The following is a 24,080-nucleotide window of genomic DNA, read 5'->3' on the forward strand; positions in this document are numbered from 1 at the left end:
GCAGGGGGAGGCGAAGGCCGAATGGAAAATAAAACGGCCTGGCTGCTTGGCTTGGTCTGCATCGAGAGAGGAGCGAGGTTGGCGATGTCTGGCAAGAAGGTACATAGTTGCCTGAAGAGGATGAGCATGACGGCATGGGGATCGGCGGCAGCACATGACGACTGGAGCGACTGATGATGAGTGATGGGCGAGATGGACAGCGACCATGTCCGCATGTATGTACAGAGTCGTCGAGCAGTGGACCCCTTGCCCCACGGATACGCATGTGGAGAGAGAGAGAGTGTGTGTGGGTGGAAGGAAGAGGACGGAAAAGGGGGGCACGGCGTGAGGTGAGCGAGCGAGCGACGTGGACTGAGCGGCGACCCTGCAGGCGATCTGCACGTCATGGGCTCGGGCGACGGGAGCGTGTAGCTAGTGTAGCTAAACAAGAGCTAGCAGCGTCTTGTCCAAAGTATCGTCGTCTTGATGTTTTGGCGGCGACGAGGGGAGGCCCTGGTCGCGTTGGTTGGACCGGGAGATCTACAGACGGGTATCGTGTCTTGGCCCGAAGCAGAGAACAAAGAACAAGAAGGACGAGCAGACGCGTCGTGGTTATTGTGAGAGGCGCGTCGCTTGGCCGAGCGCAGGGCAGGGCAGGGCAAGCCAAGGCGAGTGTGGCAGTGCCGGTCTTCGTACCAGAGCCCGGCGGCCGCGGTTGGTTGGCTGGTTGGGTTGCGGGACTTGAGGCCGGCTTGGTGGTGTTGCGATGCGATGCGATGCGCTGCGATGCGATGCGGCTGGAAGTGCGGAGATGCGACCAGGACCCCAGCAACCCGGTCGACTCAGAGTGCAGAGGCTGTGTACAGTAGGAGCAATTCGTGACGGCGTCGAATGATGTAATTCGTCGCGGGAGCCAGGCGGGAGGATGCGCGTCCGCGTCCAGCAGAGTCTGAGTCTGTCTGTCTGGATGGAAGAGGTCGGGCGCCAGCCACCAGTGCAGCCAACACAGCACGCCGCGCACAACACAATGGGTACCCTACCTTACTACCAGAGAGCCCAGGCCTCCCACTGACTGGATACGGCATCCGCATCGAATGCGTCACGTCAGCGCTCCAACACAATTCTCAGTTCACTTCAGGCCAGGTCAGGTCGACAAAAGGCCGCACTCGCACTCGCACTCCCCCAGCTTCAGCTCCGCGCCTCTCTCTCTCTCTCTCCCCGCCCTCCCGTGTGTGTGCGACGGCCGCGCGCCCGCAAGGTGCTCCCTGGACTACGCCCGCGCTTCGCTTCGCCTCACACCCGAACTGCCATAGCCCGCCTGCTTCCGCCATACCCATCTCCCCGTCCCAATCCTCCATTCCTCACCTAGCCTGCCCATAACCTCAACCCAACCTGCGACTGTCTTTTTTTCCTTCTTCTCCTCCGTCCTCCTCCTCTCCCTTCCTTCTTCCCTCACCGGCCGCCCGTCTCCGCCGTCGCTCGTTTCCTCTCCTCCTCTCCTCCTTCCCTCCCTCTCTCTCTCTCCTCCTCGCCGGTCCAGGCTGCCTTTCCTGGCAAGCCGCAAGAATGCCTCGTCCACGCGGTACCCTCCTCCTCGCTGCTACCTGCGTCTCACCACGCTAACCCCTTGCTTTGCCAGTCCTGTCGTTCATGTCGCAATGGGGTGGCTCCCCAAGGTCCAAAACCCCCGCCATCGACCCTCCTTCCTCCCCAAAGCACTCGTCGACCCCCGACAAGTCGTCGCCCATTACGCCGCCCTCGGCCTCGTCCCACAACCTCGACAACTTCCACTCGTCGTCGCCCACGGCCGCCCAGCGCTCTCGCTCCGACTCGCGCCCTTCTTCGCGCCCCGTTTCCATGGTCCAATCCCACCAGCCCCCCGTCATGGACGTCCAGCAGGACACCCTGCCCGAGCTGCAGCGCATCTTCACCTACCTCAACTCTCACTCCAATAAACTCTATCAGGAGGGCTATTTTCTCAAGTTGCATGACTTGGATGGACGTGAGTACAAGTTCGGTCCGAATCGGGAAGGTGATCTGACTGCTCCAGGCGGTCGGCCCAGTCCGGATCGGAATTGGACCGAGGTGTTTGCCCAGCTCGTAGGTACGGTGCTCTCGGTTTGGGACGCCCAGAAGCTCGACGAGGCGGGGACGGACGGTGAGGTTGTGCCCAGCTTCATAAACTTGGCCGATGCCTCGATCAAAATGGTATACACTCCCGCGCCAGCTCTCGTCCTTGTCGCTAACTGTCCAGATTGAATCCCTGCCCATGAGTGGCCAGGGCGGCCAGAACTTGACCAACGTCTTGAGCGTATCCACGGCCGGAAACAACCGCTACTTGTTTCACTTCAATTCGCTCAACTCTCTGACCCAGTGGACCGCTGGCATCAGGCTCGCCATGTTTGAACACGCTTCCTTGCAGGAGGCCTACACGGGCTCTCTGATTGCCGCCAAAGGCAAGTTCTTGAACAACATCCGCGCCATCATGGAAAAGACCAGGTTCAGGCAAGAAGACTGGGCGAGAGTGCGTTTTGGGGCCGGGACTCCGTGGCGGCGGTGTTGGTGCGTCATTACACCACCGGACGAAAAGGACATCCAAAAGGCCAACAAGTCGGCCAAAAAATCCGTCTATGACCGCTCCCAGCCCATTCTCAAAGGCGACGTCAAGTTCTACGACACGAGAAAGGTAACAAAAAAGACGCGGCCCATTGCCACTCTCAAGGATGCCTATTCCGCATACGCCATATACCCGCAATCAAAACCCCTCATAGATCAGTCAACCTTGGTCAAGCTCGAGGGTCGCATCACGATACACTCCAAGCCCGAGTCCACCACCGAAGGCTTCGTTTTTGTCATGCCCGAAGTGCACCCAGCCGTGTCTGGATTTGAAATGATGCTCCGTTTTCTGTTCCCCGTGTACGATGTGTTTGCCATTTACGGCAGGCCCTCACGCCTAATTGCCGACCCGCTCGACACCCGCTCCTTGATGTTTGCGATGCCCACGTCGCGGCGCTACGGCTATTTGGATATTTTGGACGTGGCCAGCCTGCTTCACACTCAGGGCAGCGGCAATTGGACAGAGCGCGAGTGGAGAAAACAGTTGAAAGACCTCACGGTCAAACGGATGACGTCCGGTCCTCCTGATCGCCTGAGGCAGCGCAGCCATACTACCAGCCGCGTGAGCCTGCCGCCTTCGCGGACGCAATCGATCAAGTTCAATGACCAGCAGTCGGCACGCTCCTCTCCTGGGTCTCGCAACTCTTCACCTCCACGGCCCGGTGACATTGGCTTCCCGGCTCCAAGACGCGCCGAAACTGCTTCGCCAACCGCCATGTTGGGCCACAATCGCTCAGTGTCGGAAGCAGGGCCCATGCGTCGGCAGGCCAACGGTGACGACTCACCACCCCGTCCGCCAGCTCATCGCCACCTCCTCAATGGCCTGAATCAAGACAGTGACGGCTACTCGACTCCCTCTGACGAGCAACTTCAAAATTCCTCCGGCAGCTCGCCAACCAGTCTGCCTCACGTCGGGGCAACCGGCACGTCTGGGCCGCCCCCAACCGCTGTGCAGCCCCCGCATTTCACTCATGCGCCTGGTCATCGTCCTCGTAATCGCCCGCAAGACTCCCAAGACTTGCGGCGTGCCCAGTCTTACATTGATGAGGCGACGCTGCAAGAGATGCAGCAAGCTCACTCCCACCCACTGCCGGCTGAGGCCGCTACCATGGGGGCTGCAGCAGCCCTGGCCCAGCGCGATGGAATTGGCAGGCCAGGTGGCGAGGGCGACCGCGCCCAAGCCATGCATTCTTACCGCAGATCGGTTGATGAGAGTCGCCAGCAATGGGCTGAGCAGCCGCAGGATCGCCTGCCGACCATTCCTGCGTCGCCGTATGTTCCACAAGGCACACCTCAGACGGCAACGAGTGCAACGTTTTCGCCGACTGGACCTCCCGTGCCCGAGCACAGAGAGTTTCCCAGCTACTTTCCCCCTGATGCCTTAGCTGCGCAAACTGACCACGGGCACATTGTTGAGAACCCTCCTGCCCAGGGGGTTGTTGCTCGCAAGCCACTTCCAGGTCGGTCACCCCCTCATTCGGCGGACGACTCCGCCGCCCCTCGTCCTCCCTCACGCTCAAGTGTTGGCAGTTTCCAAAACGACCTAATCAACCCCGACCTGATTCTTGGTCATCTGGATGCTCAGGAAGAATTTGAGCGCGAGAAGGAGCAGATTGAGGCCGAGGAGGCCGCTCTTGACAACGAGTCGACGGGCACCCCCGACTATGCGAGCATCAAGAGTGTGAGCACGGAAAAGTCGGTCCGCGTCACTGAGCGCGTCGAACGGCCTCGGACTGGCAGGCTCAAACTGGTGGGCAATGTTCCGAAGCCCGAAGCCCCAGAAGCAATCACGGTTGGCGACGCTCAGTACTCTGGCGAGGCCAAGACGGAAGAGCAGCTTAATCTCCCCAGGATTGACTTTGGCCCTACGTACGATCTGACCAAGGGTGACGCAAGGGCTGTCCACGCGAATGTCGAAGCCGAGGACACGGTTGAAGGGGAGGAGAGATCAGCGTCTCGCATGAGTCTTGGGTTTGATGCGCTCTCGATTCGACCTGGAAGCTCTGGCAACCCGATAGAAAACGGGAACATTGGGAGGGCCAGTCCTGGCGTCGAGTCTCACCGTCGGGCTAATTCGAGATCCCCGCAAGAAATCAACGGCAATCGACGGAGCCTATGGCAGCCCCAACCGGCCGGACCTATCCGCACTCCGAGCCCGAGCCACCGCATGAGCTTCACCCCAGAGGAATGGGTCAATCACCGCGCTTCCCTTGCCGCCGCGCCGCAGCCAGTGTCTGGTCCTGCTGGGGTGGCCCATGGACGACACAAGTCAGCCAACAACCTCACTCCACCAATCAGTCGCAATGCCTCTGGCGACTGGTCGCAGATTCTCCCGCACTACCAGCGCACACCCTCGGGAGAGCGGGATCCCCGTCGGGATTCTTTTGCAACGCGCCGCGATTCCCGCGCTGCGTCCATGTTTCTGAGCGCCGCCGAAGCCGATAGGATTCCGCGACCCAACTCTCGCAACGCGGCTTCGATGCTTCTCAGCGCCGGATCGGCTGGTCTCATCAATGCTGATGCCTCGCAGCTCACAGCGCGCGAACAGGAGCATGTCGCTCGGTTGACCGGCACGCCTCTCATTAGCATGAGGAAGAACTCGGCAGCGAAAAAGGAGCCCGAGTCGTTTGGACTTGTCAGCGCCATCGCTGCCCGCCAAAAAGAAAAGGAGAATATCAAGCAGGGTTCGCGCTCCGCCCTCGTCCACCAGGCCATTCAAGCTCGCCAGTTGCACGCGCACGCGCAGGCCGAAGCCGAGAATCGCCGGAAAATGGATGAGGTGCAACGACGCGCTGAGATGCAGATGCAAAAGGAGCAAGCGGCGCTTTTCCAACAGCAGATGCAAATGCAGCAGCAGATGCAACAGGCGGCGAACCGCAACTCGGTCATGAGCTTGGGGAACATGTCGCAAATGTCCATGCCCATGCAGCCGCAAGGGATGCAGAGCATGCCGAACTTGTCGATGATGGGGACGCCGCAGCCTCAGCAACACTCGCCCATGAACGGCTACTCGCCGGGCACTCCATTCGGCATGGGCCAGCCGCAAAACGGAGGTGGCGGCTACTTTGCGCCACAGCACATGGCGCCGCCGCCGACAGGGCCCTACATGAATGGCTTGGGCAGCATGACGAGCCTCAACAGCGGTGGACCCGTCGGCCAGCACGGCGGCATGGGCGGCGGTGGCTTTACGCCACTGCCGTATGGCGCCAGTTGGGACAGGGACCAGGCACAGCGGATGGGGAGACGCTAGAGAGTGGTAATTTTTTGTGACGGCGAGCGAAGGATGGACGACGAATGGTTTGCGACGCGTGTGGCGTATGGTGACGTGTGACAGACAGACACATTCCGTGCGGCTGTTCTCTCCTCTTTTTTGAGCGTACGGCGGTTATAGCAGCAGCAGCAGCATTTTTTGCGTCTACTCCTTCATACCTTCTAGTTGTTCGCTCCCTTTACCTTTTCTTTCCCTTCTTGTTTCATCATGGATATTCTAGGTTAGGTTGGGTAGGATAGGTTCAGTCAGGTTCCAGGCTGGGTGGGTGGGTGGCAATCATCATACTTTTCACAACAACAACAACAACAACACTTTGTCGCCTCCTCTTCCCTCTCTTCTTCTTGTTTGGGCTTTAATAGCTGCCGTTGAAGAGTTGTTGCGTTGGCGGTAGATGAACATATCGTGTTACTGAGTGAAGAGGTTGGTGGAGGCGACGGGCAAGAGGAAGAATAGGGTCAATCTTCCTTGTTTCTATATTTTTCTCAACGTAATTACTTTTCTCATTGCTATGACGGTGGTGGTAGTCTGGCACCGTTCGTGGGTAATACGTGGATAAATAAGAATATAGATAGCTGCATGCATAAATAGGTATCCATGCCCTGTTATATTCTTCTCCATTTTATATTTTCTTCCTATTACTACTTCTTTTTTTGCTTCGATTTAGCCCTGTCATCAAGAGTACATACTCGTCTCTCTTCTTCTAGACACGATCTTGCCCCAAGAAGAGTAAATGGACGGCGAGAGATGACAAATACGCAGCGAGCAAAAGCCAAAGTCTCTCACGTCACGTAAGGAAGTACCGACGGAAAGTGAACCCAATGACTGGATTTATACCTGCCAGACTATCCTGTCCACGTCACCGCCTACCTGGTCCATCTCGGCATTCACAGTGTCGTCCAGCCAGTCCCGACCGGACAGGGGCTGTATATGTATGTATGTACTTGCACGACACGCACAGCCCGAGACCCGACGCTTTCGCAACACCACGACCCCCAAAACGCTTCCGTCCCTTCCTTCTCACCACCATCCAGCCCACCGCACCAACCCAGCCCAACCCAACCCAACCCAGTAACAGCATGTGCCTCTTCCGTCCCTCGCACGGACGGAACCGACTTCGGAAGGTCGGAACGACGGGTCAGGTCGACGGACGGACGGACGGGACGAACCCTAACTAAACCCAACCCACCCGACCGCAACCCGAACCCAACATGACCGGGAAGTCAGCAGTCAGCGGCCCAACCGCACTCCTCAAATAGTTAGTTAAGACTGCCCGACCTACCTAACCTGGGTAAGTGGCCTGGTGGTGTACTGTAGTAGGTACTGCAGGAGTAGCTGGTGGCCTACATAGTTGGCAAGCAAGCAAGCAAGCAAGCAAGCATAGCCAGGTTGGTTGCCAAGCTGGTGGCGAGCGGCCCACCCGTCGTCGGTCGGTCGGTTGGTCTGGCTGGCTGGCTGTTTCTATTTTTGACCGATGGACTGATTGTTGGCCGCCGCGCGTTTCTGGTTTTTTTTTTTTTTTTTTTTTTTCGTTTGGGCGTCGTAGGTTGGAATGAGATTGGTTGGTAGCGGACGTCGGAGGGGGGAAGGGATGGATGGATGAATGGATATAATTCGTGGTTGTCAAAAGGAGTGGCAGCACTTTGGCGTCGTTGGTAGCGTGGAGTGACAGCTCCCTGGGCAGCCGTAGTGCTGGATGATAGGCCCTTGGGGCGCGAACGTTGCGCTAGGAGGTGTCATCGCTTTTGACACATACTATGGTGGAAGGGTGTGGGAAAGAGGGGGACCGAGCGAGTAGTCAGATACCGGGTAGGCAAGTAGAACGAGCGAGGGGTGTGAGCTAGGTCGGCTTAGGTCGCCCATTGGTCATAAAGTTCTTGAGAAGGGACGGAGGAAAAATGACGGAAAGAAAAAACCATTGCCGCTATGTATTTTCGATACTGCCATTCACTTGAACCCGCACGCTCGCCTCACCTATCGACTTCCCATATCACTCAGTATCTGCCTCTGCGTCTCACGATCGCGACTGGCCTGGCTGAGCGGAGCCAAGCTCCTCAAGTCGCCGACAATGTCCTTGGCCTTGCCAAAGTACACCTCCTGCAGCAGGTTGCGCATCTTGAGCTCGTTGTCCTCGACCATCTTGCCAACGTTGACAATGTGCGACGTGTCGTCGTCGACGGGGTGGTCCTGCTCAACCTGGCGCACCAGGTTGCCCGACAGGTCCATGCTGCCCAAGGCCTCGTCGGCGCTGCCCAGCGACAGGATGACGGTCGACGTGAGCTTGTAGTGCGACGTTCGTGCGCGGTCAAAGGCTTCGAACACGTGGATGCTGTCCCAGCTACCGTTGGACTTGTTGCCGGGGGTGACGGCTGGGGTATGTGAGGTCAGCTAGCTGTGGCCGGTAATTGAACCGCGGCGGGCGGGAGGAAAGAGAGGATTGGTGCTTAATCTCTGTGCTTGTTTCGACGACGTACCTTTCTTCAGCAGCACGCAGCCTGCGAACCCGTCGTCTTGGTCCCACAGGTACACGCTGGATATGCCGCCCTCAAAGTACCTGCATTGCCATCAACGTCCGCCCTGACATTATCCGGTAGTATGACGACACCCACAGTTCTCTGTACACGTCAAACGCCTCGTTGGCCTTGACCTCCATCCTGCGAACGCGCTCGCTCGGCAAGATGCCCTCGCCATCCTCAATGGGCGGGTCGAACTCGTTGCTAAACGGGCTGCGGTAGCTGTCCCCGTCGCGGTTGTAGTCGCAGCACAGGTAGTCGCGCTTCTCCTTGGGGCATCGCCGTACCGCCAGTGGCACGTCCACCGACTCCAGCAGGTCCTCGGTCAGGTCCGGCTTGATGCTGCAGATGCGGTCCACGTGGGCCGAAGTATCCTTGGGATTGAGGCGGCGCAGGAGGTCCCTGTTGGCGCGGCGGGGAGCGTCAGTGAGATGCTGGTGGGTTGGTGGGGACGAAGAGGGGCGGGGTGGGCGGGAACACTGACAGGGCGCTGTCGAGGGGGTCTGCGGAGGCCATGGTGAGGCTGGTAGCGGGCTGGTTGAGGTGGTGATAGGTTTAGTGGAGTTGTAGTCTGGAGGGGAGCTTCCCACCTTCCCTTGACCTGGGGGGGTTGCCCGCCGCCGATCCGTTGCCGTTTCAGGGACTAGCGGGTCCGTAGCTTCGCTTCGCTTGGCCCGCTTCTCCGCAACGCGAAACCCAACGTCAAGTCGTCAACCCACCCCTCTCCCTCTCCTCGCAAACGACTCCCATTAACGTGCTGGTGTTTCAACTCCTGCACGACGGCCGACTTGCTATTTTCCGCCTGCTATTGTACTGACCATTACCTCCGCACGGCATGCACGCTACCGCTGGTGCAACACGAAGTCAATTAGAATACACAAAATAGAATAAAACCTTCACAGCCGGGTATGCCCAACCATCGCCAGGAATTGCCAAGGATAAACAACCTCGCCCAACCTTGTTATTACCGAAACCAACCTCTCCGCCGGAAACCTCAACCCTTTTTTGGCCCACACCCTTGTCCCGTCGGAAAAACCCCTAGATTGCCAAGAGGCCCATGAAGAGACTGCCCAGTCCGACCAGAGACGCACTGTAGCCGTAGTTGCTGTTGGCGGCGCCAGTCGACGAGGACCTCGCTCCCGAAGACGTGTCTGGAGATCATGTCAGTGTTTGTCTTGCCAATAGATCCCTGACTCGGGGCAAACGTACTGGTTGCACTCGCGGAAGCGCCTGTCTCCCTGGCCCCCGCGCCCGTTGCCGTGGCCGACGCAGACGCGGGATTCTTTGCTCCAGTGCCAGTGGCGCCGGCGATGTTGCTGCCAATTGGGAAGTACGAGTTGATACAGGCCTGCTGGCAGTCGGCGTACTCCTGCACAGCTTTGGGGGATCCGTCTCCCTGATTGCACTTGGCCGCGCACTCGGTCGTCTGGTTTGCTTGAGCGCTGTTGGGGTGCGCGACGCCCACACACTTGGCCTGGCAGTCGACGTCACCCACGTCACAGGCGGCAATGCAGGAGGCGGTAGGGGAGAGCGGGGTCGAGGTCAAGGTCGAAGAGAGCTCAGTGCTGTTGGGCTTGAGCTCGGGGGCGGGCTCGTCGGCGGCCACAGCCAACTGAGCAAATGCGACGAGGCCGCTGAAGGCGATGGTGGAGAAGCGCATGTTGGTGTTGAGGTGGTATAGGAGAGGATTGTATAGTGGAGCGAGTGTATTTATTTTGAGCGAGAGATATATGGCAAGTGGAGAAGAATGGAGAGCGAGTGAATGGGGAAGCTTATAAACAAGTTGATCCGGCTAAGGGGTCCAGTGGAGGCAGGAGAGCAGAGGCAGGGACACTACAGATGAATCCGGGGCGAAATAAATAACATGGTCTTGAGGCAATGGCAACCCTGCCTCGGGTGCCCGGTTTGGCCTGCGGATCACAGCATGGGCTCGTGTTGACGCCAATGGGGAACACGATGGGATGCCGGTGGCTGCAAGCGGGAGGCAGAAATAAACATGGGCTATACCAAAGTTGCAACCATTCCACCTTGGCGCCGCTGTCATTGGTCCGCCACTGCCCGCCCTTGAACGCCTTATTAAGCAGCGCTTGGCGCGTCGGGGCGCGTCTTCCCGCGTCCAGGTCCAGGTCCAGCTCATGTCTCCTGCTCGCTCCACCGGACTGCCCTACGGGACTCTGCTCGACTCTTCTGCGCCATTCCAATGCCCCGTTGCAACGCTCGAGTCGTCTGACCCACTCCCCTGTCCAGTGCTTGGCTCTGCCGCCGCCATCCTGGCACTCACGCTGTGCACGGCTATACGAGCCGACTGCAGCCCTCGCCACACCTCCTGCGCACAGCATGCCACCGCGCAAAAAGCGCACCGTCACTATCCCCGACAGCAGTGACAACGAATCTGAATCTAGAGGTGGCATCGGTAAGCTCGTGATTGAGCCTCCAAAGAAGCCTGCGTCAAAGCCGCGGAAGCGAAAGGCCGACGATGACGCCGATGCGCCAAAAAAGCCCAGAGGAAGGCCGCGGAAGAGCGTGCAAAATGACGTTGACTCTTCTCCAAAACCTCGCCGTAGAGCGCGCAAGAGCACCGTCGAAGACGACGAAGGATCTCCACCAACAACTCGAAAGAGAAGGCCTCGCAAAGGCCTGGAAGACGACGAGGCCGCCGAGTCTGATAATGACAAGCCATCCAAAAAACAAAAGCTGAAAGTTCATGAGCCAGCCCACAATGTCGCCTTTCAGGATACCTACTTGACCCAGCTGCCCCGGGACCAGAGTCCTCCATGGGCGATACGACCAGCCGTTTGGCAAAAGCAGGATCTGCCACCACCGCCCCCACCGCCAAAGCCCATGTTCCAGAACTTTCAACCTCAGCAAAAAGCACATCTGCCGCCTCCCCCAAGACAGACTCTTCCTACTCTCGTGAATCGTCCTGGTCCAGCTCAGACCAAGTCTGCAAAGTCTCCTGGCAGCATCTCAGACCGCTCCGGCGCGAGTTCTCCAAACTCGCTCTACAGTCTGTCGCCAAACCTCAGACCTGCTGGGCCTAGCAAAAGCCCGCAGTCTTTGATACCAAATAGACCTGCGTCAAATGTCAATGTTGCTAGCAAGGTGTCTGAAAATCAGGCGGAGCGTGCCCCCGATCCGAAACCTGTCCAAGCAGAGGTGGACCTAGAGAATTGCCCAAGTTCTCCTCCAAATATCCCGAAAGAATCAGAATTTGACGATTTTCCCTCGGCAATCTTTGACGATGACTTCGAGGACGAATGTGATACTTCTCGAACCACGAATGCCGGTAACCAGATGCCGCCTCCAGCTGTGCCGGCCAGAACTGCCAAAAGCCCCACGCAACGAGCCTCTGAAGGGTAAGTATTCACCAAACGCACGCAGACTGAATCACTGACTAGTCTAGTCGATCCGAGGCTCAAGACATCGAGGCCGAACTAGCAGACTTACCTTCAGATGCATTTTCCGATTCAGAGTTCTCGTTTCCTGATGATCCCACAGGAAAGGCTCCAGCACAAGCAATTGAAATTACTTCATCCCAAACAGCTCTTGGACCGACCCCGCGTCGTCTAGTAGCACCCCTGAACGGCTTGAGACAGATGACTCTGTTTGGAAATGATGCTCCCGTCCCACAGTCGCAGGCCAATAAACGCTACAGCTATGCCCGGGAGGAACCACCCACGCATCACGAACTCGACCAAGAAGCCCTGGAAACATGGGTCTATCCTACGAATATCGGTACCATTCGAGACTACCAGTACAACATCGTCCACCGAGGACTATTCCACAACCTGCTTGTTGCACTTCCAACTGGTCTAGGAAAGACCTTTATCGCAGCAACTGTAATGCTGAACTGGTTGAGATGGACAAAAAAGGCCCAGGTCATTTTTGTCGCCCCAACGAAGCCACTCGTGTCGCAACAAGTTGAGGCATGTCTAAACATTGCTGGAATTTCTCGTTCTCAAACCACGCTCTTGACAGGCGACACGTCTCCAGCGCTGCGCCAACAAGAGTGGGAAACTAAGCGTGTTTTCTTCATGACTCCCCAAACCGTAGTCAACGATCTGGCAAAAGGAATCGCAGATCCAAAGAAAATCGTCTTGGTGGTGTTTGACGAGGCACATCGGGCGACTGGCGCGTATGCGTATGTCGAGATTGTCAAATTCATTCGACGCTTCAATACAAGCTTTCGAATTCTGGCACTGACAGCCACACCTGGTGCGACGGTCGAAGCGGTCCAGAAGGTCATTGACAGTTTGGAGATCTCCAAGGTCGAAATCAGAACTGAAAACTCGCTCGACATTCGACAATTTGTTCATTCCCGCCACGTCGAAAAGAGCGTGCTGCGTGAAAACCGAGACATCCTGGTTTGCAGCGATCTCTTTTCAAAAGCAGTGCAGCCAGTCCTAGACAGGCTCAACCAGCAAAACGCATACTGGTCGCGCGACCCCATGAGGCTGAGTCTCTACGGCCTCACTCAAGCAAGGTCGGAGTGGGCGAGGTCACAGGCTGGCAGAAACGCACCTGGGCCTGTAAAAGGTCTGGTCAACGCTTTGTTCATGGCCTTGACGAGCTTGGCGCGCTGCGTTGATCTTCTCAAGTACCACGGCATCCGCCCTTTTTACAGTCTGTTGAAAGAGTTCAAAAAAGAGGCCACTGGCAACACGAAGAAACAGATCGTTGACCATCCCTCTTTCACAAAGCTCATGGATACTTTGAGTCACTGGACAGAGGACCCAGAGTACATGGGGCATCCAAAGCTGGAATTCCTTCGGGAGCGCGTCATGAACCACTTCCTCGACTCCGGAGAAGGTACAGACGCCTCAGGATCCAAGACCCGAATCATGGTCTTTGCGCACTGGCGAGACAGTGCAGAAGACATTGTACGAGTATTGAAGCTGAGTTCGCCCATGATCCGCCCGCACGTGTTTGTCGGGCAGGCGGCGACCAAGACGTCGGAGGCGATGGACCAGAAAAAGCAGCTCGAGGTTGTTCAAAAATTCAAGGCGGGAGAGTACAACACGTTGGTGGCTACATCGATTGGAGAAGAAGGTCTTGATATTGGAGAAGTTGATCTTATTGTCTGCTACGACTCCAAAGCATCTCCTATTCGCATGCTGCAACGCATGGGACGGACGGGACGCAAAAGGCAGGGAAACATTTTGTTACTCATGATGGCTGGCAAGGAAGAGGACGATTCGGAAAAGGCCAAAGATGCGTACAACAAGATGCAGGAAAAGATTGCCAACGGAGACGAATTCAACTTCCACACAGACCTGACGAGGAGGATTGTGCCGCGAGGCGTGGATCCTAGGGTTGACAAGAGACAGGTTGAGATTCCCATTGAGAACTCGCAACCTGAATTGCCCGAGCCGAAGAAAGGAGGACGAGCTCCCAAACGCCAGCCAAAAAAGTTTCACATGCCAGATGGTGTCATGGACGGCTTCATCAAGGCATCGACGATGAATGGCGGCGATGTGGATGAGCTCGGCAACATCCGCCTGCAGGCCAGAAAAAAGAAGCCCGCATATGTCGACCCTCCCGAGGACCGAGTCCCAGCGGAACAGGTCCTTCTCAGCCAGCGGGAAGAAAGGGACCTTGAACGACAGTACCAAAACGTGCACGACGTGGATGGTGATTTGGAAATTCCGCCATTGGCTCTGAATGCCCATCCTGCGTCTCAGCGTCTCTTGACGACCACGAAATATGTCCCAAGCAGCCGGGCTAGTCGGGAATTTGTCAAGACGATGAATCTCGTGCACGAGGCGGACCGTTTGCGCATTGAAGCTCTTAGAAGGAATTATCACGCATCCAATCTTGACGGCTGGAAGTCGGCGGACGAAGACAATGACGTTGAGGTGGTCGCTACTGAAGACCACGAAGCCCCGATAAGGACCATTACGCCGGCGCGGCCCCGAAACCGCATCTCAGACATGGTCATGGAGGCAGACGAGAGCAGTCCGCCGCCAACAGATCCGCGCATGCGCATCGGGACTCAAGGCATCAACCTCGGGTCCGACGACACGGATGGATTTGATGATCCAGAAGACGAGCAATTAGACTCGGAGCTACGAAGCTTTGTTGTAGACGACAACGAGGAGGTGCAGATGTTTAGCTCAAGCCTCCCCGGACGCTCGCGGCAGCCAGTCAAGCTTTTTTCAGATTCGCAAGATTACGACGACAACCCGAGGCACAACGACAATGAAGAAGAGGACGACGATGATTTGCCAGACATTGGCACGTTGCTCAAGACGCCCAGGCAAAGGCTCGCCAAGGGTCCGACAACGGCGAAAATCGCTAGAAGCAGCTCGACTAGCGAGGATGACGTTGTGAGGCAGCGGCAGAGAAGGCGCCTGGTGGTGGAGGATAGCGAAACTGAATGAGGGGGAGAGCTTTGTTAGAGAATAGATACATAACAAGAAAGGCTGCTTTGTTTTTGTTCGCCTGTGAAATTCTCAGGCAGCAAGGAATCCATGGTGGGGCTTGGCGTCATTGCTGCGACGGCGCCCTGCCACCTGCACTCCTCCCGCCGCCGGGCGGTCTCGAGTCTGGTCCCAAGTCCCAACACCCGGGGTTGCCCGTGAACATTCAACACTGCCTGCCAGTACCCATCTTCAGCAACCTCTTCACCAATGATCATTCCCACGGGATCCTCCCTTTCGTGACCTCCACCTCTGCGCACCCACACATCCTGCGACTCGCGACTGAGCCATGACTGTGCATGCCCATCATGTAGCTGCCAGAGGTATGACGCGCCTCGAATCCCCCTAGCCCCCGCCGGCATTGACTGACGCGCCAGCGCGTAGATACATTGGCGTCATGGTCTGAACTTCCTCTCGACGTGCTCAGGCGAGAGCTGCAACGACGACAAGATGAAGGCGAGCGGCCAGAATGCGGGTCCGGCAACAAGGGGTCGTACAACACCCCGCTGCACGTCTTTGCGCTGATATTGATATTGGTGCTGAGCGTGTTCGGTACTTGGAATTCTAAGAGCAAACGCGTTTAGTGCTGACCATCTCCAGCGTGCTCATTTCCCATCATCGTGCGGCGATTCCCCAAACTCCCGGTCCCGCATCACTTTTTATTTCTCTCCCGACACTTTGGCACCGGCGTGCTCATCGCAACGGCATTTGTCCACCTTCTACCCACGGCATACACCTCGCTCACCGATCCATGCCTCCCGCCCTTTTGGAACAAGAACTATCCGCCTATGGCGGGGCTGATTGCCATGGTGTCGGTTTTTGTCGTGGTTGGGATCGAGATGTTTTTTGCGAGCAGAGGCGCTGGACACGTCCACACGGCGGATTATGACACACTGCTGGACGGCGGTGAAGCGGGCGAGGTCGAACATGATCATCACGGCCAGAATGGAGGAGCAGAAAACGGCAGCGTGAGTCGGCGCCGGGGCAGTCTGAGCTTCAACCGGCTCAAGCAGCAGGGCAACTGGGACGGCAGCAATGGGACCAGCCAGCGGCCAGCGGCCATCATGCTCAACGACCATACGCCAGGCGAGACGGACGGGCTCGTTGACGGCAGGTCACCGCGAACGCCGCAATCGGCTATGCCGCCGACACCGCGCTCACCCAGCTCGTACGACAAGGAAGACGACCATCGCGACAGCGCGTCACTGGACCTCGACCTTGAAGATCCCTTTACGACGACCGACTCAGCTGGTCTGCTCAATGGCGCCCCTACACGCCGTCGCTCGCACGACTCGCCGTCTCCCTCCGCCGGACCCAGTAGCCACAACGCAGCCGACATGGCTGGAAGCGGAGTGATAGCAACAGGACGCCTCTCGCCGTCGCAGCAGCAAAGTAAAGCGCTCCTGCAATGTCTGCTCCTCGAAGCCGGAATCCTCTTCCACAGTGTCTTCATCGGCATGGCGCTCTCCGTTTCGACGGGCCCACCTTTCCTCATCCTCCTGCTCGCCATATCTTTCCACCAGACGTTCGAGGGCCTCGCTCTTGGCAGCCGTATTGCCAGCCTGTCGTTCCCCTCCGGCTCCCCCAAACCCTGGCTTATGGCTATTGCATACGGCACCACGACCCCGCTCGGCCAGGCCATTGGTCTCGCCGTCCACCGCCTCTACGACCCCGCTTCCCAGATGGGCCTGCTCATGGTGGGCATCATGAATGCTGTCAGTACCGGTCTGCTCCTTTTTGCAGGCTTGGTCGAGTTGCTTGCAGAGGACTTTTTAAGCGATCATAGTTACATTGCCCTCAGAGGCCGCAGGAGGGCTGAGGCGTGCGGCAGCGTTGTCGCGGGTGCAGCGTTGATGGCTTTGGTGGGCGCTTGGGCTTAGATTTTGTCATGTCTGCGTTAAGACTGACGTACAGACGGACCCGAGTAGAATGATCTGATCTTCCATTTCAACCTTTATTTTAGACCCCCTTTTTTGAGAAAAGCGATACGGGTAATTGTGGATCTGGACTGTTGGTCACGTATCCAAAACTGACAAGGACGCCCGGTTTCATAGACCAGTTCGCAAACAGACATGGTGATAATGTACTGTTGGTTCCTTCTCTATTTCGTACTTGAGGACATAAATCTTCACCAAAGATTCGATGGAAAGTTCACTTGCTCCTGAATCACCCCAAACTGACTTGCTATTTCTCCAAACCCAGGTACCTTCCCATCCAGCCAGGACAGAATCACAGCCATTTCCCTGTCCCACTCAAGTTTTGAGTCTCAACAACTCGACCTCGAGCCTCCCGCTCAACCCGTCCATCTCATCCATCCCTCTCCTGTCCCCTTTCCCACCCCACGCTCTCCGCATCGCCCCCGCCAGCCGCGACCCACGCACTCGCCGCGTCGGCCCAAATGTCCCACCGCGCGAACCGCACTCTATCCTGGCCTCCGCCGGCGCCGGTAGAGCGTTCGAATCCACCAAAGACCCACACAACATGCTCGTCCCACGCGCGTCCCGTGGCGCGACACACGCAGCGACAGCGGCCCGTCGCGACGGCACGGCCAGGGCACTTCTTCCATCCATCTCCACCACTACCTTCACTACCAACATTCCCCTGGCTCGCCCCTTTCTCGAAGTCGTCGCCGTCATCGACGAAATCGGGATCTACGGACACGCTCACGCTCCCTTTTTGGATTTGCAGCTCCAGCGCCGCGCCCATCAGTTCAAAGTACCGCACGCACTCGTCGCGCCCGATGAAGGGCCGGCCGAGGAACGGCAGCAGGCGCTGGGTGAAGGGAGGGCCGTGTTCGTAGATGGTCGGGTTTTGCGGGGTAAAGTAGTCGGAGATGAGGGTTGGTGGGGAGGGTGGGGGAGATGGGGGCGTTAGGGCGGCGAGGAAGGACGAGGTTTGGGCGTGGAGGAGGGCGGCGTGAGACTTGGTTTGTGGTGCCATGGTTGTGCCTTTGGCTGTGGCGTGTAAGCTGAATTTTTTGTATGCGTTGATTCCGACGGTGCCGCTGTGTCTTTGCTGCTGCTACTGCTTCCAGGGATCACGCAGAGAGTATCTGAACATCCATTGATCAGCACAACATTAAGTGACTAAATTTTGACGCAGTGCCGTCTGCATGTGTGGTTTGAGGTTCTTGGTACTCTTCCCCATGGACTACTCACTCATTTTCCGAGCAACTTACCCTTTTGAAATTTGATAGTCTGCCTTGCCTTCGCGCCGTGTTTAAGTTACTCTTTGCACGAGCAGACAGGCAGAGCAGAGGAGCGTGCTTGGCTAAGGAAGAGTCAAGTCTGCCAACTGTCAGCTTAAGGTCACAGATACGAAGCTACATAGAAAGTACGCCGGGAGAATTGTCCTTTGCATCAAGATGACGTACCTTTCCCGTTTCCCGCAGCTCTTCAATCGCTGCAGCTACAAGGCAGTGTATTGGATAGAGAAACTGTGGACCTTTTCTACAAGCCCCCAAACAATTTGGAAGATATTGGAGAGAGCCGAAGCTAGTGTATGTAGTCGTGGCTGTCGGTCCGCTGGCGTCGGGAAGGAAGCAGACCGTCGGCTAACGTCATGGCCTTTTCACGGATGCGGGGCCCCGCCACATGTTCATGCGCCACTGGGGTGAATCGTGTGGCTGTGACATCAACGTCTCAGAGCGCAGTTGCGGTGCAGAATGACAGTTCCTTGAACACTACCTGCAATGCCCATGGATGCTCTTCACGCGCAGCTGTGACGGTGGATGACCGCTCCCTAGACTCAGGAGTGGTGCTCAATGACAACTCCCTGTATGGAGCAGTGTGCCCCTCAATTCACCACCACCCCTGAGTGGGCGTCTAAATGAATGTTTTGGGCGTCTAAATCAAGTCATTTAATAGATACCTACTAGTAGTGAGATAATCTACTTAATTTAGGCGTCCACCTATGTACTTAGGGGCTAAACCTGAGTTATATATGTAGAACTTAGTAATACTCTATAAAGTACTTATATACTTAATACTATAGAAGATACGCCTAATTTACTAGTACTAGTATAAAGAGTTATATATAAATTATTTAACTATACCTACTAAGCTTTTTATGTAATTAGTAGTAGTAATAGTAGTAGTAGTAGTAGTAGTGGTAGTAGTTAGGTATAAGTTAGTTATTACCTAAAAATGCCTAAAATCTAGAGAGTTTTAGCCCCTAAGTATGTAGGTAGATGCCTAAATTAAGTAGATTATCTTACTACTAGTAGGTATCTAATAAATAGCTTAATTTAGATGCCTAAAACGTTTATTTAGACGCCCACCCAGGGGTGGTTGTTAAATGAGGGTAACAAGCAGCAATGCTGAGAATGTCTTGTGCCACCCACCATGAAGTAAGGAAGTCACTTCAACAACAAGAGCCATGGATAGTGTTTGTCATTCAAGACTTGGTATTAACAGTAACGAGAAAATATTTACAGGCGTATTCCATTTTTGCCGAAACCAAAACATTATTCGGCAATCCTAATCATTTCAATCATGATTCAACAAAGTGAATGTCAAAAGAAGAGACAATCCCCAGGCGCAGCTGCGGCAGCTAACGACTGCTCGCTAGACGCACCTGCTCAAATCGTAAAGCTCGACTTGGCCTTGATATCCCTGCTGGATAAACCAACGTGGACGCCAAAGGTGCCAGTGGGAACGCTCCACTCCTGCGAAACAACGTCCCAGATGGACAGATCGCGGCGAGTGAGAGTGAAAGTGACAGTCTTCTCCTCGCCGGGGGTAAGCTCGACCTTGTCAAAGCTGCGCAGCTGCTTGACGGGGGTGCCCTCGCCTGCCGAAGCGGGAAGTTGGATGTACAGTTGCGGGACGGCCTTGCCGGTCACGGCACCAGTGTTCTTGACCGTGGCAGTCACCTTGTACACCTCCTCCCAGATAGCGGGGTTGCCACCGGGAGCATTCGAGGGAGCGGGCACGCCGGCAAGCGAGCTCGAGTTGGAGACGGGCTTGATCGTGATGGAGTCAGACAGGGAGTAGTTGGTGTACGACAGACCGAAGCCAAACTCGTACGGCACCGACAGGTTGTAGTAGTCAAAGTGGCGGTAGTCGATAAGGAGGCGCTCAGTAAAGTCGGATTGCCAAGCGTTGGTGTCGTTGGGGTTGCTGACGGAGCTGGTGATGTTGGCGAAGTAGTAGTCGCTCTCCTTCTCAGCGAGGGTGTAGGGGAGGCGGCCGGAGGGGTTGACGTCACCGTAGAGGATGTCAACAACGCTGTTACCGAACTCCTCGCCGGGGAAGTGAGCCAGGAGGATGGCAGTAACATTGGGGTGCGAGTGCCAGGGAATGACGTTTTGGCCACCCGAGTTAGTGATAACAATAGTGTTGCTACAGTTCTGGGCGACGTTCTCAACAACCTCGTTGCCGTTCTGGTCGAGCTCAAGGCTCTCACGGTCAGCACCCTCAGAGGCCCAGGCCTTGACAAAGACGAGACAAGCCTCGGGCTGAGGCGCAATCATTTGGCCGATGCCACCAGAGGTGATGAGACGGGTGTTGTTGAGAATGTACTGGACGTGGGTGCCGTCGGCCTTGGCGCGAGCCTTGATGGCCTCCAGGGGAGCAACAACGTTTTCGAAGCGTCCAGTGCCGGAACCACCGCCCACCGGGAGAACACCAGGGGCGTAGTTGACATCGCGGTAGAAGAGACCGTTCTCGACGTCACCAGCAGCGTTGCCGAGAACAGCAATGTCCTTGGGCTTGCTCAGGGGAAGAGCACCGTTGTTCTTGATCAAGACCATACCAGCAGCACCGAGCTCGCGAATCAACTTGGAGTGGTTGGCACGGACATCGACGTTGGACTCGCTGTTTAGAGCGCCAGCTGAGCTCCAGAGGTCATACCAGTCGCTCTCGGGCTCAAAGTTGTTGTTTGCGGGGTAGATGCCGCTGGAAGGGTCGACGCCGGGGAAGCCCTCGTCCTGGCCGAGAAGGAAGTAAGGAGTCAACACGCGCTTGACCATGTCGTCGAGTCGCGACTCGGCAACGGTGCCGTTTTGGACAGCCGTGGTCAGGTTGCCACCGTACCAAGAGGGAACGTCGTCGAAATGGGGCTCCCAGTTCCAGGCACCTGAAGCAATCAGCACTTGTTCTGAATGTTTGCAATATAGTAGCAAGCCGGTGCCGAAAGAAATGATGCTCCTTTGATCGGGCCGCAGCAGTGAACGAATGCTGCTTAGATGCAACCGCAGTGCCAGGAGCTATCATTTCCTCCGAAACCAGCTATAGTGGAGCTTTAGCGGACTTACCGGGCATGGTTTGGTCAAGACCGGCCTCGACCGAAGCAACACCACCGTGGGTACCCATCCACTGTAGAATGTGTTAGCGGATAATCGCCTAGTCGAAGAGAAACTACTGACATCGCTCATGACGTAACCCTCAAATCCGAGCTCAGTCTTGAGAATACCGTTCAGAGTCTTGGAGTTCTGGCCAGCGTAAGAGCCGTTGATCCTCTGGTAGGCCGACATGACCGAAGAGACGCCAGCGCGGACTGCGTTGGCGAAAGGCCAAACGTAGAGCTCGTGCATAGTACGGTCCTCAACGTTGGACGAAACAGACTGGACCTGGTCGACGCTGGGAATGGTGTCCGCGTCAAAGGTGCCCTCAGGGTTGCGCTGGGTCTCCTGCTCATAGGCAATCCAATGCTTGGCGACAGCCTGGACACCAGTAGATTGCACACCGATAATAGTCTCCTCCATAGCAACACCAGTCAGGTAGGGGTCGGGCGAGAAACCCTCCCAGTTCCTTCCGGCCAGGGCAGACCTTCCAAGAGGACCAGCAACAGGTCCCAAGTAAATCTGAGAGCCCTTGCCACGGAACTCCTCGCCAAGGTACTTGCCACGGAGGTGCATGAGCTCACGGTCCCAAGAGGCCGCAGTGCTCAGACCAGCGGGGAAGACAGACGCATAAGTCGCTTGTCTGATGGAAAGGGGACCGTCCTGAAGACAAAGACCCTTGAATCCAACGCGAGGAATAGGTGCGATGTTTCTGAGGCGATGTCAGATTGATTTGCGCAAGTGCGCAAGTGTGCAGGACAACCTACCCAACGCAAGGTCCAGGAGCACCAGTGGTGAAGACGACCTTCTCCTCAAGGGTGAGCTTGGCAAGGAAAGCCTCAGCCTTCTCAAGGGCGGCGCTCCATCCAGCGAGGCCGGCAGCGTCCACGCCAGTCATGTTGGCTGCCAGAATCGTCAGTATTTGCCAACATCGCTCTCAACAACCAGACTTACGGGAAGGGTAGACAGGCGGGCTAGTCGTGAAAAGGGAGTGATCCCAGTCCTGGGCTCCCTCGACGCTTGCTACAGCGCCGAGGAGCAGAGCGGCCACAGTCTTGAGAGGCGCCATTGTCAATGTCGAGTTGTTCGAAGCCTGGCTTGAGTATCCTCAGGTGCCGGGTTCTCGAGCATACTTATTGACAACCACGGCAACTTGTCGGCACGCCCTAACCGCGCCCATTGTTGCGTGGGAAGGGGGAGCGTTCCAACCACGGGCCTCTGCTCCGTCCATGTCACGATAGAGACGTCATTTGGCGAGGACTTCCATGGCTGAAGGAGCTCCACAAAGTAAATTTGCGGGGAGGAAAGTGTTGGCGGGCATGCAGAGGCCCACCCCCAAGTCTTTTGGCCGTTCAAGCGAGGGCACATGGTCAATCATCATGAACAATGTCCGGAGATGATCCGCAGTGATGGTAGTAAGAGGCGCCGCGAGGCAGGTTTGGCCCGGCATATGGCACGGGCCTGGGGACCAAATACGTGAAAACACAGTCACTCGACCAAAGAAAAGAGTTCCAGGGACGGCGTAGACGTGTGATCCTTGGTTCATCCTCAGGCCTTCAGTGACTATGTTGGATGTAGAGTGCTGGCCTCGCAGCCGTACGGATAACTCCACAGGTGAGGGGATAATGTGGAGGTCTTCGTACTTCGTGTTCCGGGCAGCATCGAGCTTTGGTGCAGCATTGAGCTGGGGCCTGGTAATGCGTACATTTTCCTACCTAGTAACGGGAATGTCCTCGTGGTCAGTTGGGGTCGGATGCGAAGCCCGTAGCAGAAGCAGAGCCGCTGCTGGCAAAAGGTCGGACCGAGAGCGCGGCCGAGAGAGAAATTCTGGAGGGCCGGCTTCCCCAACTCGTCCAACCTTTCTCCATCTTCTCCACCCCCGGAATATGTCCCGAACTTTCTCCAGCTCCCCACGAGGGCCCTGCCCTGCCCTGCCTGATCTGACCTGACCGGAAACTTTTGCGGCTCAAAACCTTACCCAAATACCTTCTCTTGACCTTTGTGTCTTGCAAACCGTCGCAAAATCGACCCTGTTCGCTGCCCGCGCGGCTCGTCCGCCACCCGATAACTCGTCACACTCGGCACAATCCAGAGTGGGAGGGTTCCATGGCCAGAGATAACTTGGTGGTGGCAGTTGTGCTCGAGACGAGGCTCCCACCCTAGGCGCGCAGGCGGCGCGGCCCTGGCCTGGGGTTGGGTTGCAACGGCGCGAATGGCAGCATCCCCGAGTCGCGAGAGCGCTATCGGTGACGGCGTGAGCGTGGTGAGAAGCCGTCCTCTTTCGGTTGCGACCGCGCTTAGGCCCCGTGAGATTGGCCTGACGGTGCGGAGGATGTCCAGGGCGACGGCAGTTTGTCGACGCACCTCTGCGGCGTCATACCATGTGGGCCTCCTTGGCCTTAGGGGCGGAGAATTCCATGGTTGATCGAATGATTAGGGGTGATGAAGAGCTGACGAGCCCAAACAGGCGGAATCGTGGGGTGTCGTGGGGAAGCTTACCCTTGGCAGCGGACCCTTCGTCATACCTCACAGCTCCTCCGGCACTCCGGTACCTTGTCAGCTCCGTTGTCCGACTCCACCGTGCTTTTTTATTCTTCCAATTAATCATGGAAATGGGTCAATGTCCTGCCCTGTTTTTCGGGCAATCCGTTCGGGACAAATGGTTCCGAAGATGGCGGAACTAAAATTCCGGAAAAAATCAATCCAGCGACGCGCGCTCGAACGCTCCCCAGGCAGTGTTGACATGGAGAATGTTGCTGTCAATGAGAGAGGACCAAGAATTGACAATAAACTGGCTCTGGTGGTTCAATTGATTGAGGGCAAGGGAGAAAAGAAAAGAAGTGAAACTGTGCAACGCACAACTTACGACAAGTGCCACGATGCCAACACTGGCCGACGTGACTCGTGATCAGAGGTTGGTCCCATTCTCTGCTCGAGCCCACATGAGATCGAGACGCTTTTCGATGACTCGTAAGTATTGGGAAAGCGGTGGGCGATGGAAT

At 56.6% G+C, this 24,080-nt stretch overlaps 8 protein-coding genes across 8 annotated transcripts; 4 read left to right on the plus strand and 4 right to left on the minus strand.

The window, feature by feature from the left end:
- J3D65DRAFT_264004 (uncharacterized protein) lies at positions 1-933 on the plus strand. Its single transcript, XM_066794908.1, has one exon. It carries the CDS (start codon positions 174-176, stop codon positions 846-848), a length of 675 nt encoding a protein of 224 aa, XP_066657977.1. The 5' UTR covers positions 1-173; the 3' UTR covers positions 849-933.
- Positions 934-1,387: 454 nt separating this feature from the next.
- J3D65DRAFT_264303 (uncharacterized protein) lies at positions 1,388-6,265 on the plus strand. Its single transcript, XM_066794910.1, has 5 exons — positions 1,388-1,403; positions 1,468-1,561; positions 1,619-1,981; positions 2,030-2,187; positions 2,234-6,265. Exons 2-5 carry the CDS (start codon positions 1,546-1,548, stop codon positions 5,843-5,845), a joined length of 4,149 nt encoding a protein of 1,382 aa, XP_066657978.1. The 5' UTR covers positions 1,388-1,403; positions 1,468-1,545; the 3' UTR covers positions 5,846-6,265.
- Positions 6,266-7,837: 1,572 nt separating this feature from the next.
- Positions 7,838-8,892, minus strand: J3D65DRAFT_644790 (F-actin-capping protein subunit beta; the record flags this gene model as incomplete). The annotated part of the gene is given in 4 exon segments (XM_066802174.1): positions 7,838-8,232; positions 8,338-8,417; positions 8,473-8,810; positions 8,830-8,892. 4 exon segments carry the CDS (start codon positions 8,890-8,892, stop codon positions 7,838-7,840), a joined length of 876 nt encoding a protein of 291 aa, XP_066657979.1.
- Positions 8,893-8,941: 49 nt separating this feature from the next.
- Positions 8,942-10,196, minus strand: J3D65DRAFT_617308 (uncharacterized protein). Its single transcript, XM_066799541.1, has 2 exons — positions 9,586-10,196; positions 8,942-9,527 (listed from the first exon to the last, which is right to left on the minus strand). Exons 1-2 carry the CDS (start codon positions 10,034-10,036, stop codon positions 9,415-9,417), a joined length of 564 nt encoding a protein of 187 aa, XP_066657980.1. The 5' UTR covers positions 10,037-10,196; the 3' UTR covers positions 8,942-9,414.
- Positions 10,197-10,530: 334 nt separating this feature from the next.
- On the plus strand, positions 10,531-14,790 carry J3D65DRAFT_567588 (uncharacterized protein). The gene is made up of 2 exons (XM_066797612.1): positions 10,531-11,732; positions 11,780-14,790. The coding sequence occupies exons 1-2, from the start codon at positions 10,714-10,716 to the stop codon at positions 14,754-14,756; spliced, it is 3,996 nt and encodes a 1,331-aa protein (XP_066657981.1). The 5' UTR covers positions 10,531-10,713; the 3' UTR covers positions 14,757-14,790.
- Positions 14,791-14,920: 130 nt separating this feature from the next.
- Positions 14,921-16,829, plus strand: J3D65DRAFT_264387 (Zinc/iron permease). The gene is made up of 3 exons (XM_066794911.1): positions 14,921-15,118; positions 15,180-15,347; positions 15,396-16,829. Exons 1-3 carry the CDS (start codon positions 15,085-15,087, stop codon positions 16,673-16,675), a joined length of 1,482 nt encoding a protein of 493 aa, XP_066657982.1. The 5' UTR covers positions 14,921-15,084; the 3' UTR covers positions 16,676-16,829.
- Positions 16,830-17,102: 273 nt separating this feature from the next.
- On the minus strand, positions 17,103-17,735 carry J3D65DRAFT_601145 (uncharacterized protein; the record flags this gene model as incomplete). The annotated part of the gene is made up of 1 exon (XM_066798011.1): positions 17,103-17,735. One exon carries the CDS (start codon positions 17,733-17,735, stop codon positions 17,103-17,105), a length of 633 nt encoding a protein of 210 aa, XP_066657983.1.
- A 1,604-nt stretch (positions 17,736-19,339) lies between these two features.
- Positions 19,340-22,395, minus strand: J3D65DRAFT_264413 (glycoside hydrolase family 3 protein). Its single transcript, XM_066794912.1, has 5 exons — positions 22,033-22,395; positions 21,846-21,981; positions 21,163-21,790; positions 21,052-21,112; positions 19,340-20,873 (listed from the first exon to the last, which is right to left on the minus strand). Exons 1-5 carry the CDS (start codon positions 22,145-22,147, stop codon positions 19,375-19,377), a joined length of 2,439 nt encoding a protein of 812 aa, XP_066657984.1. The 5' UTR covers positions 22,148-22,395; the 3' UTR covers positions 19,340-19,374.
- Between the last annotated feature and the right edge of the window lie 1,685 nt (positions 22,396-24,080).

This window comes from Phyllosticta citribraziliensis (assembly GCF_038025025.1).
Source record: "Phyllosticta citribraziliensis strain CPC 17464 chromosome Unknown J3D65scaffold_3, whole genome shotgun sequence".
Taxonomy (NCBI): Eukaryota; Fungi; Ascomycota; class Dothideomycetes; order Botryosphaeriales; family Phyllostictaceae; genus Phyllosticta; species Phyllosticta citribraziliensis.

Bases quoted from the DNA above. Each gene is read 5' to 3' on its own strand.
- J3D65DRAFT_617308 (XM_066799541.1), bottom strand. From the start codon at position 10,036: ATGCGCTTCTCCACCATCGCCTTCAGCGGCCTCGTCGCATTTGCTCAG. The intron at 9,528-9,585 runs GTACGTTTGCCC...CATGATCTCCAG, and splicing joins CGCTTCCGCGAGTGCAACCA to ACACGTCTTCGGGAGCGAGG.
- J3D65DRAFT_264413 (XM_066794912.1), bottom strand. From the start codon at position 22,147: ATGGCGCCTCTCAAGACTGTGGCCGCTCTGCTCCTCGGCGCTGTAGCA. The intron at 21,982-22,032 runs GTAAGTCTGGTT...CGATTCTGGCAG, and splicing joins CCCGCCTGTCTACCCTTCCC to CCAACATGACTGGCGTGGAC. The intron at 20,874-21,051 runs GTAAGTCCGCTA...TGATTGCTTCAG, and splicing joins TCTTGACCAAACCATGCCCG to GTGCCTGGAACTGGGAGCCC.
- J3D65DRAFT_264004 (XM_066794908.1), top strand. From the start codon at position 174: ATGATGAGTGATGGGCGAGATGGACAGCGACCATGTCCGCATGTATGT.
- J3D65DRAFT_264303 (XM_066794910.1), top strand. The intron at 1,982-2,029 runs GTGAGTACAAGT...TGACTGCTCCAG, and splicing joins GTTGCATGACTTGGATGGAC to GCGGTCGGCCCAGTCCGGAT. The intron at 2,188-2,233 runs GTATACACTCCC...CTAACTGTCCAG, and splicing joins CCGATGCCTCGATCAAAATG to ATTGAATCCCTGCCCATGAG.
- J3D65DRAFT_567588 (XM_066797612.1), top strand. From the start codon at position 10,714: ATGCCACCGCGCAAAAAGCGCACCGTCACTATCCCCGACAGCAGTGAC. The intron at 11,733-11,779 runs GTAAGTATTCAC...TGACTAGTCTAG, and splicing joins ACGCAACGAGCCTCTGAAGG to TCGATCCGAGGCTCAAGACA.
- J3D65DRAFT_264387 (XM_066794911.1), top strand. From the start codon at position 15,085: ATGACTGTGCATGCCCATCATGTAGCTGCCAGAG. The intron at 15,119-15,179 runs GTATGACGCGCC...GCCAGCGCGTAG, and splicing joins CCATCATGTAGCTGCCAGAG to ATACATTGGCGTCATGGTCT. The intron at 15,348-15,395 runs GTACTTGGAATT...GACCATCTCCAG, and splicing joins ATTGGTGCTGAGCGTGTTCG to CGTGCTCATTTCCCATCATC.